This window comes from Syzygium oleosum, unplaced genomic scaffold (assembly GCF_021117445.2).
Source record: "Syzygium oleosum isolate NSW1041296 unplaced genomic scaffold, Sole_v2.1 Sole_v2.13, whole genome shotgun sequence".
Lineage (NCBI taxonomy): Eukaryota > Viridiplantae > Streptophyta > Magnoliopsida > Myrtales > Myrtaceae > Syzygium > Syzygium oleosum.
Window position 1 is genome coordinate 1,200,137 of NW_026607497.1, and position 15,388 is coordinate 1,215,524.

At 41.5% G+C, this 15,388-nt stretch overlaps 1 protein-coding gene across 1 annotated transcript; it reads left to right on the forward strand.

Moving 5' to 3' along the window:
- The first annotated feature begins 5,287 nt into the window (after positions 1–5,287).
- On the forward strand, positions 5,288–14,110 carry LOC115681222 (probable LRR receptor-like serine/threonine-protein kinase At1g53430). Its single transcript, XM_030605093.2, has 24 exons — positions 5,288–5,671; positions 7,614–7,785; positions 7,878–7,949; positions 8,281–8,349; positions 8,449–8,517; positions 8,597–8,668; positions 8,927–8,998; positions 9,079–9,150; positions 9,252–9,323; positions 9,446–9,517; positions 9,608–9,679; positions 9,904–9,969; positions 10,118–10,183; positions 10,378–10,437; positions 10,536–10,574; positions 10,665–10,711; positions 10,812–11,182; positions 11,368–11,566; positions 11,664–11,801; positions 12,101–12,219; positions 12,395–12,605; positions 12,693–12,930; positions 13,071–13,221; positions 13,654–14,110. The coding sequence occupies exons 1-24, from the start codon at positions 5,563–5,565 to the stop codon at positions 14,065–14,067; spliced, it is 3,042 nt and encodes a 1,013-aa protein (XP_030460953.1). The 5' UTR covers positions 5,288–5,562; the 3' UTR covers positions 14,068–14,110.
- The last annotated feature ends 1,278 nt before the right edge of the window (positions 14,111–15,388 follow it).

A 15,388-nucleotide genomic window follows, 5' to 3' on the forward strand; every position in this document is an offset into this window, starting at 1 on the left:
AGTATATGAATATTTGGGTCAAGACGTGGTCCTGAAAACTTTTTGATCCAACAGTAGTTGTCAAAACTCGAAAAGTACCCAAAGGACTTGTTTGGCCCTAATGAAACTACAGGGAGAATGAATGTCACGCATATAACTATAAAGACCAAAACTGAACTACCCCAAAGTTTAAGGACCCCAATTTCAAGGAAAAGAATTGTCTTCAATCCAAAATCTACATGATTCCTTTGGTCAGGAGGCAGCCCATCGTTTCAAGTTTCAATGTGTCACTGGGTAGTTTCCAGATTCAATTTCTTAGAACCAGCCTAATTCGTGACCGCCCCCCACCCCAAGTCGCATGTCTTGAGCATTGAACACCATAGACTGGCTATTGCAGGAGTTACCTTCTCCTTTCAAATTCAGTATAGAACAACATAATAAGAAGAATTGGATTAATTTGAAATGACAAACGCACTTAACGGCATGACAATTTGTTGAACATGTTTCAATAGCTAATAATTGTGACGCCTTCGCAACCATTAAAAGTGCATATGAGGAGTTATATACTATGCTCACGCTTCCTTAATCCATCTTTCCACTGGCACAAGCAGAGATTTAAATACGGATATGATCATAATTGAAAACTTTTGAATGCTAGAGTTAATTACCCAATCGAGTAGATAAAAGCATTCCTCCTTTTTTTGGTAACTAATGTTGCTCTGGCCACTAACAATTTCTAAGGCAACGACGCCAAAACTATAGATGTCAGCTTTGTTAGTGAGGTAACCATGCATTGCATACTCTGGTGCGATATATCCACTGTACAACAAGAAAAAGAGCATAAACCTTTTTTCGGAATCCGGCATCCAACAAACAAGAAAATTCAATACCTTCATTTAGGTTGGGCAGAGTCTGCATGGTATCCACCTTAGCATCACAATTAACCTTCCTAGAAATAACATGGCCCTGCAGCAAGTATTGCTGCGGGTGTTGGTCATCTCTCGAATATGCCTTTTACATAAACCATTCCCTTCTCACTGAGCTGAAGCTCCTTCCTCATCTGCTCTACTTGCTGATCATCCCCTGAACAACAATCTCTGATAGCATCCCGTCTTCCGCCACATCTTTACCTTAATTTGCTCCCTCCTCGATGCCCTCTTCCAATAGATCCACTGCAAAATATCATATCAATGGTTCAGAATATTCACGCGTGATTTCCGTTCTCGAGAAATGAGGAACACTAGAACTCGGACTCTTCAAGGAAAGCTCAATGCAATGATCCAAATCTAGTTGTTACTCGGAACAGTTATTGTAACAAGGCCAACGCTAGCAAGGCTAATGCAGAAGCAGAATGTCAGCAATGCCGCTTGCCCTTGGCTCGGACTCATCATCCCTTCAAACCTTCAAACAAGAACACAAACACAGAGCAAATTAATCAGCAGCCCTTTTAGAATAGAGCATCATGCTTGGGTTTGTTTTCATTTGCCGTAACAATGGTGGCAAAAAATCATAAGGGGACTCCCTCTGCCCCCACCCCCCATTTTGTACCGAACCCACCACCACCAAAGAGAAAAGAGATAGAAAAGACCAATGTTCGTGGATCAAAGCATGTAAGGCGTAGTGAATTGTTCAATGCAGATAAGGGAAAATAAAAGAACGACTTTGGAGGAAGAGCGACGAAGAGAGAGAGTGGGCTTCGTGCGGCTTTATGGAGAAGAACAGAGGCGGGCGACCGATCGAGCGACGGAGCGAGCGCCGGAGCAGGGAGCGAGTTTTGGCTCCAAACATATCTCAGTGTTTGATTGGGCATGGCAGAGATGTCGATTCAAGAAAACAAATAGAGTAATGCAAGTTTCGTCATCCCTACCTGAATGAAGTCAAAATGGGATCCCCAGATCTCGGCTACCCAGCGAAGGAAAGCTGTGGCGGAGCAGAGGCGGAGCGAACGCCCGAGCGTAGAGTGAGCACCGGAGGGAGAGAGTCAAGGACGAGGGCTTTGGTTCGTCGGAGCTGGGCGGTGTGCTTCGTCAGCAACGGCCGGGGGCAAGGAAAGCCGAAGCAACAACATGGCGACGGAACGTGCGCCGGAGCGACTAAGGCCCCGTTTGGCAAGTTGCCAAATAGTAAAAATTTCTATTTTTTTTTTCAAAATCAATTTGAAAACAAAATTTCATTTGTTAAATTTTTTATATTCGGGCATAATTTTGCAAAAAATTGTTCCAAAAATCAGTTTTGGAACAAAATCAAGAAGCAAAAAAAAGTAGCTTCTTGATTGTTGCTTCTTGATTCTGGAACAATTTTTCTATTGTCTAATTCTTTTTGGTTTTCTTCTTTTTTTTTGGTTTGTTGCTCTTCTTCTTCCCGACTGGCCACCGACCACCAGCCGCCGGCGAGGGTACCCCTCACCGCCTGGGCGAGGACAGCTTGAGGCCGCGACGGTGAGGCCTCGCCCAACTGAGGTCAGTAGCAAGGGTCGCGACGCCCTCGTCGGCTCTGGCTAGAGGTGGCCACGGGCCGGTTTTGGCCCGGAACCGGACCGGAACCGGCCCGGTCAAACCCGGGACCGGCCCGTTGACCGGGCCCGCGGTTCGGAACCGGAACCGGCCCGTGGCATACGGGCCCGGTTCCGTTAACATAAAAATTTGAACCGGCCCGGAACCGCCGGGTTCCGGCCCGGTTCTGCGAAAAAAAAAAATTAAAAAAAAAAAAAAAGCTGCGGGCAGGCTTCAACACAGCCTGCATTGCAGGCCATGCTGCAGCAGCAGCAGCCATGCCCTCCACGGCCGGCCATGGCCGGCCGGCGGAGATCGCCGGCGCGGCGAGGGGCCCTCGCCGGCGTCGGGCGAGGGGCGGCCCTCGCTCGGGCCGGGCGAGGCCGGCCTCGCCCGACGCCGGCGAGGCTCGGCCTCGCCTCGCAACCGGCGAGGCTCGACCTCGCCGGCGTCCGGGCGAGGCCGGCCCTCGCCTGGGCCGGGCGAGGCCGGCCTCGCCGGACGCCGGCGAGGCTCGGCCTCGCCGCAACCGGGCGAGGCTCGACCTCGCCGGCGTCGGGCGAGGCCGGCCCTCGCCCGGGCAGGAGAGGCCGGCCTCGCCTGAGGCCGGCGACCTCCGCGCCGACCCCGGCTATGGCCGGCCGCGGAGGAAGAAAAAAAAAAGAAAAGGAAAAGGAAAAGAAAAAAAACAGAAAAAAAAAAATCGGAACCGGCCCGGAACCGGTTCACACTTGGCCACGAACCGGAACCGCCGGTTTCGAACCGGAACCGGTCGGTTCCGAACCGTGGCCACCTCTAGCTCTGGCCATGGCCAAGGAAAGGAAGGAAAAAAAAAATATATTTAAATATTTAAAATATTATTAATAAAATGAAATTTTATGTAATTATCAATTGCATTTTTGTTTTTTTTCTATTATAAGAATAGAAATTTTGGACAAGTACCAAATATTTTTAAATGTTGAGAAATTATTTTTGGGCATAGAATAAAAAAAATTATTTCTGAGCAGAATTAATTTTTGAGCACAAAATCATTGTCATGTGTACCTTAAGAACACCGAGCGAAATCGCGGATTCAAAATAATTTGAGAGCGAGAGAGGGAAGGGAGTTGGGTTTTCTTCTTCAAAGGAAAGAACGTAGAAGAAGAGAGAGAAGAGATACATGCGGAGAGAGAGAGAGAGGGGGCGCAGGACTAGCCTAGCGTGCAGGGCTAATGATAGAGAAAGAGCAATTATTTTTTGTGGCAAAAATATTGCCGGCCCCACGGCGCCACATGGATCCACGTGGCGCTTCATAAGTGGTCCGAGACCACGGTGAAGCGCCGGGACCATCTAGTTTTTTCTCCGACTGATCAATCTGCCGGTGCAACGAGTGGAACTGGATGGTATTTGACTGATAATGATTTTCTACGTCAAGAAACCATGCATGTATCCATCGACGACAGCTCGTTTAAAGTCGGTGGGAGTTATCCGGAGACTATTCTTTGCTACTGGCGACATTGGGAACCACAGTCAAACGCCTTTTTCTTCTTTCTTTTGGTTGCTTTCGATAGAAAACGGGAACCCCAGCCCCACGGTTCGGCAATTTGCCTTTTGCTTTCACACTTTAGGCGGAGAAATTTATGCTGATTAGCTTTATTTTAATTGAACTTTCCGCGTCCCCTTTCCCTTCTTGTGATCGGAAACTTTCACGTGGATGGAATGTTTCGTCGTGTTCAAAAAAGGATGTTGGTCTTTCACACCCGCATGGTCGTTCCACGAATGTCTTTTCACATTCCAACCGCGAATATATTACTACATGCATTGATGCGGTTGAGAGTTGATTCGGACACCGCTGAGAACACGTGCGAGCCAAGTAGAGGATCTTCATCCAACTACCGAATGCTTCACATGCAGGCAAAATTATCATATTTGGTAGGTAAGATAGTATTAATACGGAATGAAGAGTCTAATATCCTATTTTAAATTTCAAAAACCACATATTTTTCTTCGACCTAACCATAAAAAAATCCATGACCCACGCGTATGTATGTTCTTTATTCCTTCATCATTTTTTAATTCGATTTATATATATCCGTTCTCGACATTTCCTAGCTTTATTTTTTTTTTTAATGTGAGGACCACGGATTAAAAGAGAATGTGAAGAGATGATTCCCTTTCCCCTTACATCAAAGCAAACCTTCCTCCGTCCTATAAAAAATAGTCCAAACCATTCAATGCTTTTTCATTGCCAAAAGTGGTCGTTGGTATTCATTTGAACACCTGCCCCCCTCTATGAGCCTTGGAGAAAGTATCTCACTTATCGATTATATAGCACGCCACCCTTTTATCTAAAATCGAAAAATTCGAGTTCAGTTCCTTCGTAATGGCACGCAATCATTAAAACTGATGGTAGCTATTGAATTTCACAAAATAATAACAAGCCCTATCGGGATATTGCTATTTGAATAATATTTTATAAAAGATCACATTTATGGTATTAAATTATCTAACTTCAAATTAAACCTAAACCTAAGTGATCTATGAAACATAGACAGAGGCAAATTGCATTGGGTCAATAATATCCAACGCGATGGGCTCCAACTCCAAGTAGATGCGATGGCTCGCTCATTGAATGCAGTCCAAGCTGCATTCTCTGACCCACCAAATTGCATAGCTAAAACCAAAACCAAAACGTAAGGATTTTGAACACTTCCAAAGAGGGAAAGATATTTACGGAATATTATATTCCTGATATTTGTTAGCGGAAAAGTAAAATAGTGCAGATGTCATTCATAAGACGAACTTTGTCACTGAAAATGACAACGAGGAAACTGTTGGCTCCTTTTTGTCGATAAATCTGTCATTCCCTCCAACGGCAACCCTGTCGCTCTCTCTCTCGGACAAACACAGAGCGCTCGAGAAACCTCATCTCACGTCCTCTCCCAAAAACCACTCCCTTCTGGTGTCTCTTTGCCCTGTTTTGGCCGTGGTCGAGGCAGCATTTCCGCGTCGGTTTGCACTCGCAAACGGTTTTTCTTCGAGGCGATCGAGGTCGGAGTTTGGGTCGGTGTCGCGCGCGCGCGCGCTCCGGGGGAAGCAGTGGAAGTTAACGATGGGGGTGCCTCTGGGTTCAGTTTCCAGAGCGGTTGTCTGCGTTGTTCTTGTCGTGATCTGCTCTGCGGTCTTCGAGTGTGATGCTCAACGCTTGCCACAGGATGAAGGTACGCGAGCATGACTAAAACCTTTTGCTTTAATGGCAGTTAAGTAGTTCTTCTTTTTGGCCCCCTGTTTTTTTGGGATGATTGCTCTACGAACTCTGGTCCTGAATCTCTCTCTTTCTGGCTCTTCTCTGTTGAGGTCTGCAAATTGAACTACAAAGTTTAGAGCTTCTATCACATTTCTCAGCCCTTTTTTCTTTACAATCTTGTTTCTGGTCCAAGAATTTGTTTTTGGAAATTTCTGGGGGTTGCGGGAGATACTTCTTCTGCAATTTCGTTTCCTTTTTTGAAAACTCTCCCTAGCAGACAAAGCAGGGACCGCCGTGCCCTGCCGCTCTAAAAGTTATATTTTAATGAGAAAATTTAAGCATAATTTTCATCCCCCATCTCTCAACCCAAAAATCCTACCTCCATAATTAGATCATCGAATCCTTTCCAAGTACTCCTCTCTCTTTGCTCAATTATTACACAGATAATCTTACTTCAACCGGTCGAACCGGCAGATTTTTGGTGAAGTTTTCCTTGTCGGGGAATAGGTTGGTGGCGAGGGCAATCTTTTTTTCCCAACTTCCTCTTCGATCCTAATCTTGTTAGGAAAAGAAATTTAGGACTCAAGAAAAATCAGCGGAAAAGAAGTTACTGGGTATTTGATTCAGTCAAACCTCATCTGTCTGGGCCCACACATGCCCATCTCTCGCTCGGACAGATTTTGAATGCGTGCATGCATGGGGGGTGCGTCCAATCAGAATGTTAAAGAATGAAGAGTAAACATCTTGCGGTACTCGGTTTAAATTGATACTTTCTTTTGGAAACGAAACTGAGATGTGAGGTATATATCAAAGCTTTATTTAGATCTGAAAGTTTAACGTGACTTCACATTTTCTTATCACTTGTCCAATTAAAATTCTGTGATGTTGATATTGCACAGTATTTTAGTTATCTTTCTATATTGAATTTATGCTGTCAGACTAGTGGTCTTGTGTCGGGTAGCAATAATTGTGATTGATGGGCCTTCCTGAATATTGCCACCAATTCGCATGAAGACGACCTGCAATTCGGTCGCACTGATCTTGATATGAATGGAAAAATTTCTGCTCTTTTTATAAGGGAAAGAAAAGGAACCATTACATAATTATGTTAGAAGCGATTTGATCATCACGAAATAAAGATTCTCTCTGTTATCAGCCAGCTAATACCCACCAGCGATAAGATGGTTGAATAAATGGCATTCATTTCTTGGGTGTAAACCTGCTCTCTGGATTGCAATGTGAAAGGAGCAGTTGGTTTTTTGACCCTCCTGATTTGGTAAAACATGAGAAGATAGGAGACTTGTCCTCTCTCACCTAATATATGTACATAGTTTACTTTTCCCAAACAAAGTGTGGATTAAATGTCCTGCAGGTCAACCCTCCGTTTGTGACTTTCTTCTGCTATTCTATTACGGAAGGAATTGCTTTCTTCTGCTATATGTACATTGTTTACTTTTCCCAAACAAAGTGTAGACTTTCTTGGCATTTAATATGCATGACAATGGAATGAATCTATCATGATCGCTTGTAACTATATCTAATCTTGCAAGCTCATATTCCCATGTATGCAGCTTGTATAAGCACCTAATTTTAATTGAATCAAGAAAATAGGATGCACTGTCTGAACTTTACTCGTTGCTCTACAGTCCCGAGATTGAATAAGCCTTTCTTTGGTCGAGCCGATTATAGTCATCTTAACCGAGGGGCGCTACCTTCGCTGGCTCCAAATTGTTATGTGCTAATGCACAAAACTTGTCACATAAAATAAGTACTTATCAGAGTTTGTACGGCTGGAGCCTTATTACCCCAAACAAACTCACAAGCACCTGCTAGTGCACTTGTTCGTTTGGTCCTTCTAAATCTCTTTCATATTTCTAGCAATAAATACTCATTGAACTTCTGGTTTGTGATTGCAGTTGATACGCTAAACACAATCGCCACGAAAATGCAAAACGAATACTGGAATGTAAACGAAACTTCATGCAATGGGGGTATTGGTCTAAACGTGACCTTGGCTTCGGGAATAATAAGCAACGTGACGTGCAACTGTTCCTTCAATGACAGCACAGTTTGCCATGTCACAAACATGTATGGAAGACCAGACAGTTATTTTCGATTCTTTCCGTATCCTTCTTTCACGTACATCAGTTGCAATTTACCTAATCTTCTTCGTCTCGCAGCCAGCTGAAGGGACTTAATTTGACAGGGATTTTTCCTGATGAATTCGGCAACCTCACTTACCTAACAGAAATGTAAGTTCGACTTGACCGCATGAGATCTTCCCATCTGGAAGGTAATTAGGCCATAGAACTTGAATATGTCTGATAGGCCATGCTTCTTTATTTTCGTGGGGACATCACGGAAAAGCATGCTATTTGTTGGGTGAAAATTATTCTGGTTCCGCCTTATCTTATTATTGACAATGTTTTCCGTAATTCTTGATTGATCTTTCTTTTTCTCAAGCATGTATCTGTCTGAGAAATGTAGCAATCATGGGAATCTAAATCGACTAAATGTCAGAAGTTTAGCAAATTATTACTTGAGAATTGTAATATTTCTAAAGGGAGCATTATTTGCAAGCAGAGACCTCACTCGTAACTACATCAATGGAACGATCCCCACAACTCTTACTCAAATACCACTTACCATTTTGTAAGTCGATCTTATCATCCATCAGATATCATTATCTCAATTTAATTTGGAGTTCTCAGAAGAAGGAAGCATTATTTTGTTTTCACTTTGGTGCTTCAGGTCAGCTCTTGGAAATCGCATAAGTGGTATTCCCAAGGAAATTGGCAACATCAGCACGCTGGAGGCACTGTAAGACCTGCTATAAATCGTATGCCTTTGTATTGAGAATGTGTTAGACCTGATGGTGATAAATTTATGTCTATGCTAGTGTATTGGAGGACAATCTGCTTGAAGGCGCTCTTGAGCCAAGCATTGGAAACTTGAGCCGTTTAACGAGACTGTAAGTAAATTGGAGTACATTATTGGCACACTTTTGCCTGGATAACACATTTTAGAAGTCCTTTCTTAATGTTCGGGAGCTCTTTTGATTGCGAGATCATGAAATAAAAGATCCGACTCTACTGTTCCTGCTTAAATTGGAACAAAGTTTCTCTATGTTTGGGGAGATGAAAATACACTCTGTTCTGTGTTATGTACACATACATTGAGATTTGATCTGTCAGTTTTCCTAATTCCCGGATCTTTTTTGTATTTGCAGCCTTCTGTCTGCTAATAATTTCACGGGATCAATACCCGAATCCTTTGGCAGTTTGAAGAACTTAGCTGATTTGTAAGTGGCATCATAATAGTTTTTATTTCTTAACACACTGAATTTTCTTTGAGGGATTTTGATTTATTGATCACTTGCAGTCGTATAGATGGAAGCACATTATCAGGAAAGATACCTGATTTTATCGGGAATTGGACCAAAATAACAAGATTGTGCGTATCCCAATCCTTCACAATTAGGACCAAAAAGATTTATTTATATGATCAATGAGATATTCGAAAGTTGTTCTTATATTATGGCATTAAGTTTTCAGGGACATGCAAGGCACGTCTATGGAGGGACCTATTCCTTCAAGCATATCTTTATTGACAAACTTGACCTCTTTGTGAGCATTCCATCCCGTGCAATTGTTCTTTGTCTCTTATAATCTTGTAAGATTGTGTTTTATCTCGAAAAGGTAGGATGGACGTTAATGTTATGTGATGGAGTGGTTTTATATGCGTCTAGGACAATATCTGATTTGAAAGGTCCAAGCTCGGATTTTCCTAATTTACAGGGCATGAGCATGATGCAGACTTTGTGAGTTCAATATCATGAATATTTGATTTGCTTCTTTTGTCTCTTTTTCTTATAACTGATTACCACTAACTATTGTTTTTCAAATCTCAGGATTCTGAGAAATTGCTTGCTTAGTGGCTCAATTCCCGATTACATTGGCGAAATGACAGGTTTGAAGACATTGTAAGTTGTTAAAATAAGGTGGATATTTCATTTGATCGTAAGATATATCTTCTGTTTTTTGTGAAGTCCAGTGGACCGGTTATTAAGCACCGACAGTGTATTGCATATTTTGAGAAGAGACTTGTTTCCTGAATGAGAAAGGCCTCAATCTGAATTACATGAACTTCTGCAAGTTTTATTGAGAAAACTATCTCATTTGTCTCCTTTTTTTCTTCTTTGGATAGAGACCTGAGCGACAACAGATTGACCGGTCATGTTCCTGACACGATGGGAGAGGGTCTGAATTACATGTAATTACAAATTTTCTTGACTACTCCTAATGTCTCAGCAAATATGTAGTTGACTTTCCTTCCTCATTAGTATTATAAACACCACATATAGTTGGATTCCGAACAATTCTTTGGACAAGTGTTACATGACTTTTATTTGTGAATGTAGGTTTTTGACAAACAACTCCCTTACTGGAACAGTACCCAGTTGGGTAACAAGCAGCAAGCAATCTCTGTTAGTCTCCTATGAAAATATCCAGTGTTTCGTTGTTGGTTTTCCATACGATTTTCATAGATTGCAGGATTTGACTCATAATTCTTAGTATGAGACTCATGGGTTCACATCTGATATGTAACTCTTTGATGTTGTACTATTATTATTTACGGAGGTGAATATGCACACTAACTAGGTCAAGGTATGAACTGCAGCGACTTATCTTATAACAATTTCACCGGTTCTCCTCCAATTAGTTGTCAGCAATCACAAGTGTGAGTCGATGCACATTCTCTCTTAAGGCAGAAATTTTATAGTTTTGTCTCGTCCCCACATTTCTAGAGTTATTATTTAATCCATTGTCTCTTTTCAGTAATTTGGTTTTCAGCTATTCATCCAACGGAAACAACTCGTAAGTCTCTTTGACTAAGAACTAAATTAATTGTTGATAATTGCATGTGAACATTATATTGCTGACAATCTATATGATTTATCCCATTAGGCTCTGGTGCTTGGAGAAGGATCTACCCTGCAGCGGGAAAGCACAATGTGGGTGTTACTATGTTTGAATTGTTGTTGAGCATAAATTGTCGAGCTACTTTTAGTCCCCTATCGTGTCTTATGCAATTTCATCCGACGACACATGCAGACCATTCCTTGTTTATCAATTGTGGAGGAAGCAAAATGACTTTTGAGGGGAATCAATATGAAGAGGACACCAGTCCGAATGGGCCATCAGTTTTCTCTTCTTCTTCTTCAGAAAATTGGGCTTACAGCAGCACCGGGGTTTATATTGGAAATGATGATGCTCCTTACACAGTGAATAACCCATTTTCTATGAATGTGATCGGCTCAGAATTTTACCAAACGGCTCGCCTTTCCCCTTGGTCGATCAGATACTATGGCCTTTGCATGATGGAAGGAAGTTACAAAGTGCGGCTCCATTTTGCCGAAATTCAATATTCCGATGATGAAACATTTAGCAGTCTCGGGAGACGTATATTCGATGTATCGATACAGGTAAGTGAAGTGAAATTTGGCACTTGATTATTATTTTAATTTCGTCTATTCTGCTGAGTTATCGTCTTTTGTTGAGGAATTTGACTTTGGAAATTGTTATTATGACTTGGTGTGTGACAGGGCTGCACACAACCATCTGACAAGAGCACTATCTTTTCTTATCGAAATTCTTGTTAATTCTGCAGGGCAATCAAGTGTTGAAGGATTTTAATATTGCAGAGGAAGCGGGAGGTGTTGGGAAGGGCATATACAGGGACTTCAATAATGTCACTGTGAATGGCAGTACTTTGGAGATTCATTTATATTGGTCAGGGAAGGGAACCACAGCCATTCCCGATAGAGGTGTCTATGGACCACTCATTTCTGCTATTGCAGTGACACCGAGTAAGTCAATGCTGAACTTACAGATCTCTATTATTCTATCCTCATGCGGTTATTGAAGCATTCATTTATAAATCTATCCTTTTTTTCCTACTCATAGACTTTGATGTTGGAAGTGCTGGACTATCAGCTGGAGCAATCACCGGAATTGTGGTAGCTTCAGTGGTTCTCCTCGTATTGATATTACTAGTCCTTCGACTGACTGGTTTCTTAGGCGGTAGGGAAGTTGAAGATCCAGGTGAGGTTATTATATAGACATGTCTGCTCACTTAGGAATCTGTCATTCTTTGATTCATCACACAAGTATGATACTTAATTTAAGACCGTATTTATCTGCTTTCTTTGTACCCTTTGTGGAATTCTTATTATTAAACTGTAACTTCACAAAATTGGCTTTCTTTATTTTAACGATGATGCTTGTCTGATGACGCATGACCATATAGGTGAATTACTCCTCAGTTGCAGAACTGTGCTTTCCCTTCAGCGCTAGTTATTTTTATCCCATTATTGATATATGCCTTGTTTTTTTTTTTACAGAATTACGTGGGCTAGATCTCCAAACTGGCCATTTCACTTTAAGGCAAATTAAAGCTGCTACACACAACTTCGACTCTGTGAATAAGATAGGTGAAGGAGGGTTTGGGCCAGTTTACAAGGTAATTCACAATATGGTCATAATTTTATCCTCCATTCATTGTGAAAAAAGTGTCTAATAAATTCAAAATGTCTTTTTGTTATTAGACGTACCAACCCAGATCTTGTCAAGCTAACCTTTTTTTTGTTAATACATTGGATCATCTATAAATCTTAAATTCATATGATTAATCTTAGGGAACATTGTTGGATGGAACTATAATTGCTGTGAAGCAACTTTCATCTAAATCAAAGCAAGGCAATCGTGAATTTCTCAACGAGATAGGCATGATATCTGCTCTCCAGCACCCAAATTTAGTTAAGCTTTATGGCTGCTGCATCGAAGGAAATCAGTTGTTGCTGATTTACGAATATCTGGTGAACAATAGTCTTGCCCGTGCACTATTTGGTAATAGATGCTTTCCCTAGCTGACTAATATGCTATTAATAAGCATTGGACTGAACTCTCTCTCTCTCTCTCTCTCTCTCTTCCCAGGACGAGATGATCAGCAGATTGAGTTGGACTGGGCCACGAGAAAGAAAATATGTTTGGGAATAGCAAGGGGATTGGCTTACCTTCACGAGGAATCTAGATTGAAAATCGTTCATAGAGACATAAAAGCAACAAATGTGCTACTTGATAAGGAACTAAATGCCAAGATCTCCGATTTTGGTTTGGCAAAACTTGATGAAGAAGAGAATACTCATATCAGCACAAGGATAGCTGGAACAATGTAAGTCTTCTGTTATTCTGGTTAACTCTCTTCTTCTAATTAGCTTTATCTAATGAGTTTTTGAGTGCTAATATCTGTAATGTTTTCCCTGAAAATCCTTCTATGGCCATATTCACCATTACTAATTTGCCTTACGTCAGAGGTTATATGGCTCCTGAATATGCGATGAGGGGCTACTTGACAGACAAAGCCGATGTCTACAGCTTTGGAGTCGTCGCTTTGGAAATTGTCAGTGGAAAAAGCAACACAAATTACAGGCCGAAGGAAGAATTTGTTTATCTGCTTGACTGGGTAATGTACAGCGACTTTGAGTTTTATAGAAATTATGCAGCCAATTGGACTTGAAGCTCTCTTTCTCTACTTTTTGAGGGTTTGCTTTGAGGACTTGCAAGTGGAATGATGGCATGTGACTTCATGATCAAATGATGGAACAAGCTATTAGGGACAAATTTGATCAGAGTAAAGAAATATATGAAGGAATAATTTCTTTGGACTTCTCCCTAAAAAGAAAAAGATAAAGAAAAGATGGGTTAGAAACTTAGAATATTGTCATATTGATATGTGTGCATGAGCATGCTCAGCAGTGGAAAACATGAATGCATGAACATGATGAGATTCCATCTATCAGTAACCTATTCCCCTTAATTATTCCTAAAACTGTTTTCTGTTTCTAAAAGCAAGATAACCGACTAATGTTCTATTTCTATTTGTACATGATGAAAGGCCTATGTGTTGCAAGAGCAAGGGAACGTTCTTGAACTCGTGGATCCACGTCTCGGCTCAAATTACTCTGAGGAAGAGGCAATGAGAATGCTAAACCTGGCACTACTATGCACCAATCCTTCACCAACTCTCAGGCCACCAATGTCATCTGTGGTGAGCATGCTCGAAGGAAAAAGTGCAATTCAAGCACCGATAATCAAGCGCACCGCAACAAATCCAGATCCTAGGTTCAAAGCCTTCGAGAGGCTAGCTAATGATAGCCAAACAAATGTCTCGACATTCTCTCAGGACACTCGCCAGCTGCCTGGAAGCATGTCCATAGAAGGTCCATGGATTGATTCTTCAGCTTCTTTCACAAGTAAGGATGATACTCGCAGCCATTCTTCTGAAAGCAAGCTTCGCCCAGATTTTTAGGACTCGGATTCGTTCAGTATTTATTATGTGTTCATCATTTTTTTTTTTGGTAAGGAATGTGTTCATCATTTTTTCTATCTAATAGTGCAAAGGAATTAGATGGTGGAAATATAGGGAATAAGAATATCGCTGAAGGATGTTATATAACCACGTTATTGTCCATCCAAGTCCTCTTATGAGAATAGAGCATGTGTTGGCCTTTAGGCACAAGGTCTGGCTTCATTTGGGTGACTCTCAATTGATATGAATTTTTCATACTTCAAATTTTTCGGTATAGTATGTGCATCATAAATTCACCCATTTTTGTCCATGAAAAATCAAACATACTCACGAGAACGGTTTGTTTCCTTTATCGTTTTAACTCGATTTGATGTGATAGAATCACCTAAAATGAACTAAGTTTCAGAAATGTCTAGTTGCTAAGCTCACGGTTTGGAAATTGTAGATTTATTGATTTCGGGCATTGTCTATGGTGTGCCCCCAACAAAAGTACACTAACAGAAGTTGACCTCTTAAAAAACACTCATTAGCATGACTTCATGTAATCTTCAACTCATCTTTATCATTGACTATTGAAGACTTGAAATTCCTCAATTTTCACATTCGTAATGAAGCTCGGGAAATGAACAAAACCCTGATGAGGCCATTTTCTTCTCATTACTATGATTCCATGGGGTTGCAATATGGTTTAGGATTAAAAAGTTCATAAATATATGAAGGTGAAGCCCATCAAGGTCACAGAAAAGTAGAAAAAATAATATAGTAAAAAGCCATGGAAAAATGTGCCTAGTATAAATCAGCAACAGCTTATCCTGAATCTTTCTGGGTGAAAAGATGACACCGAGTTCATGATCTTGACAAATTCTTATGGAACCTATCTTACTGGTTCATAGATCAAGATGACATAAACAATCTGATCTTTTTGCTTTCCAAAACAATTGACAGTTGTCCAATGTTCATCTTTTGTTTTTCCATATACCGGAATTTCTCCAACTTCCACTTCCTAGTGAACACCCTTAACACTTCCAATCATTGAAGAGTGATACATACTTCTGCAATGGATGAATCAGAAGCTTCCCAGAATGGTCGTTTTGCTGTAGATTTGAGAGAGGTCTGAGAGAACACCCTCATTGTAGATCTGAGAGAGGTTTGGCCCCGCCAAGATCTGTGGGGAGGGCCACGACCCTCGCCACCAAAGTGGCTCCTGTGAGTGGCAAAATCACAGACCTCGCCGACAAGTGTCAATGACGGCGAGGGCCACGCCCTTGCATAGCTATTTTCAGTAGCGGAGGTAGCCATGGTGTTTGGGCCAGCTTCCACT

Coding starts and splice junctions, on each gene's coding strand:
- LOC115681222 (XM_030605093.2), top strand. CDS start 5,563: ATGGGGGTGCCTCTGGGTTCAGTTTCCAGAGCGGTTGTCTGCGTTGTT. Junction 11,802..12,100: donor TAGGGAAGTTGAAGATCCAG/GTGAGGTTATTA, acceptor TTTTTTTTACAG/AATTACGTGGGCTAGATCTC. Junction 13,222..13,653: donor TTGTTTATCTGCTTGACTGG/GTAATGTACAGC, acceptor ACATGATGAAAG/GCCTATGTGTTGCAAGAGCA.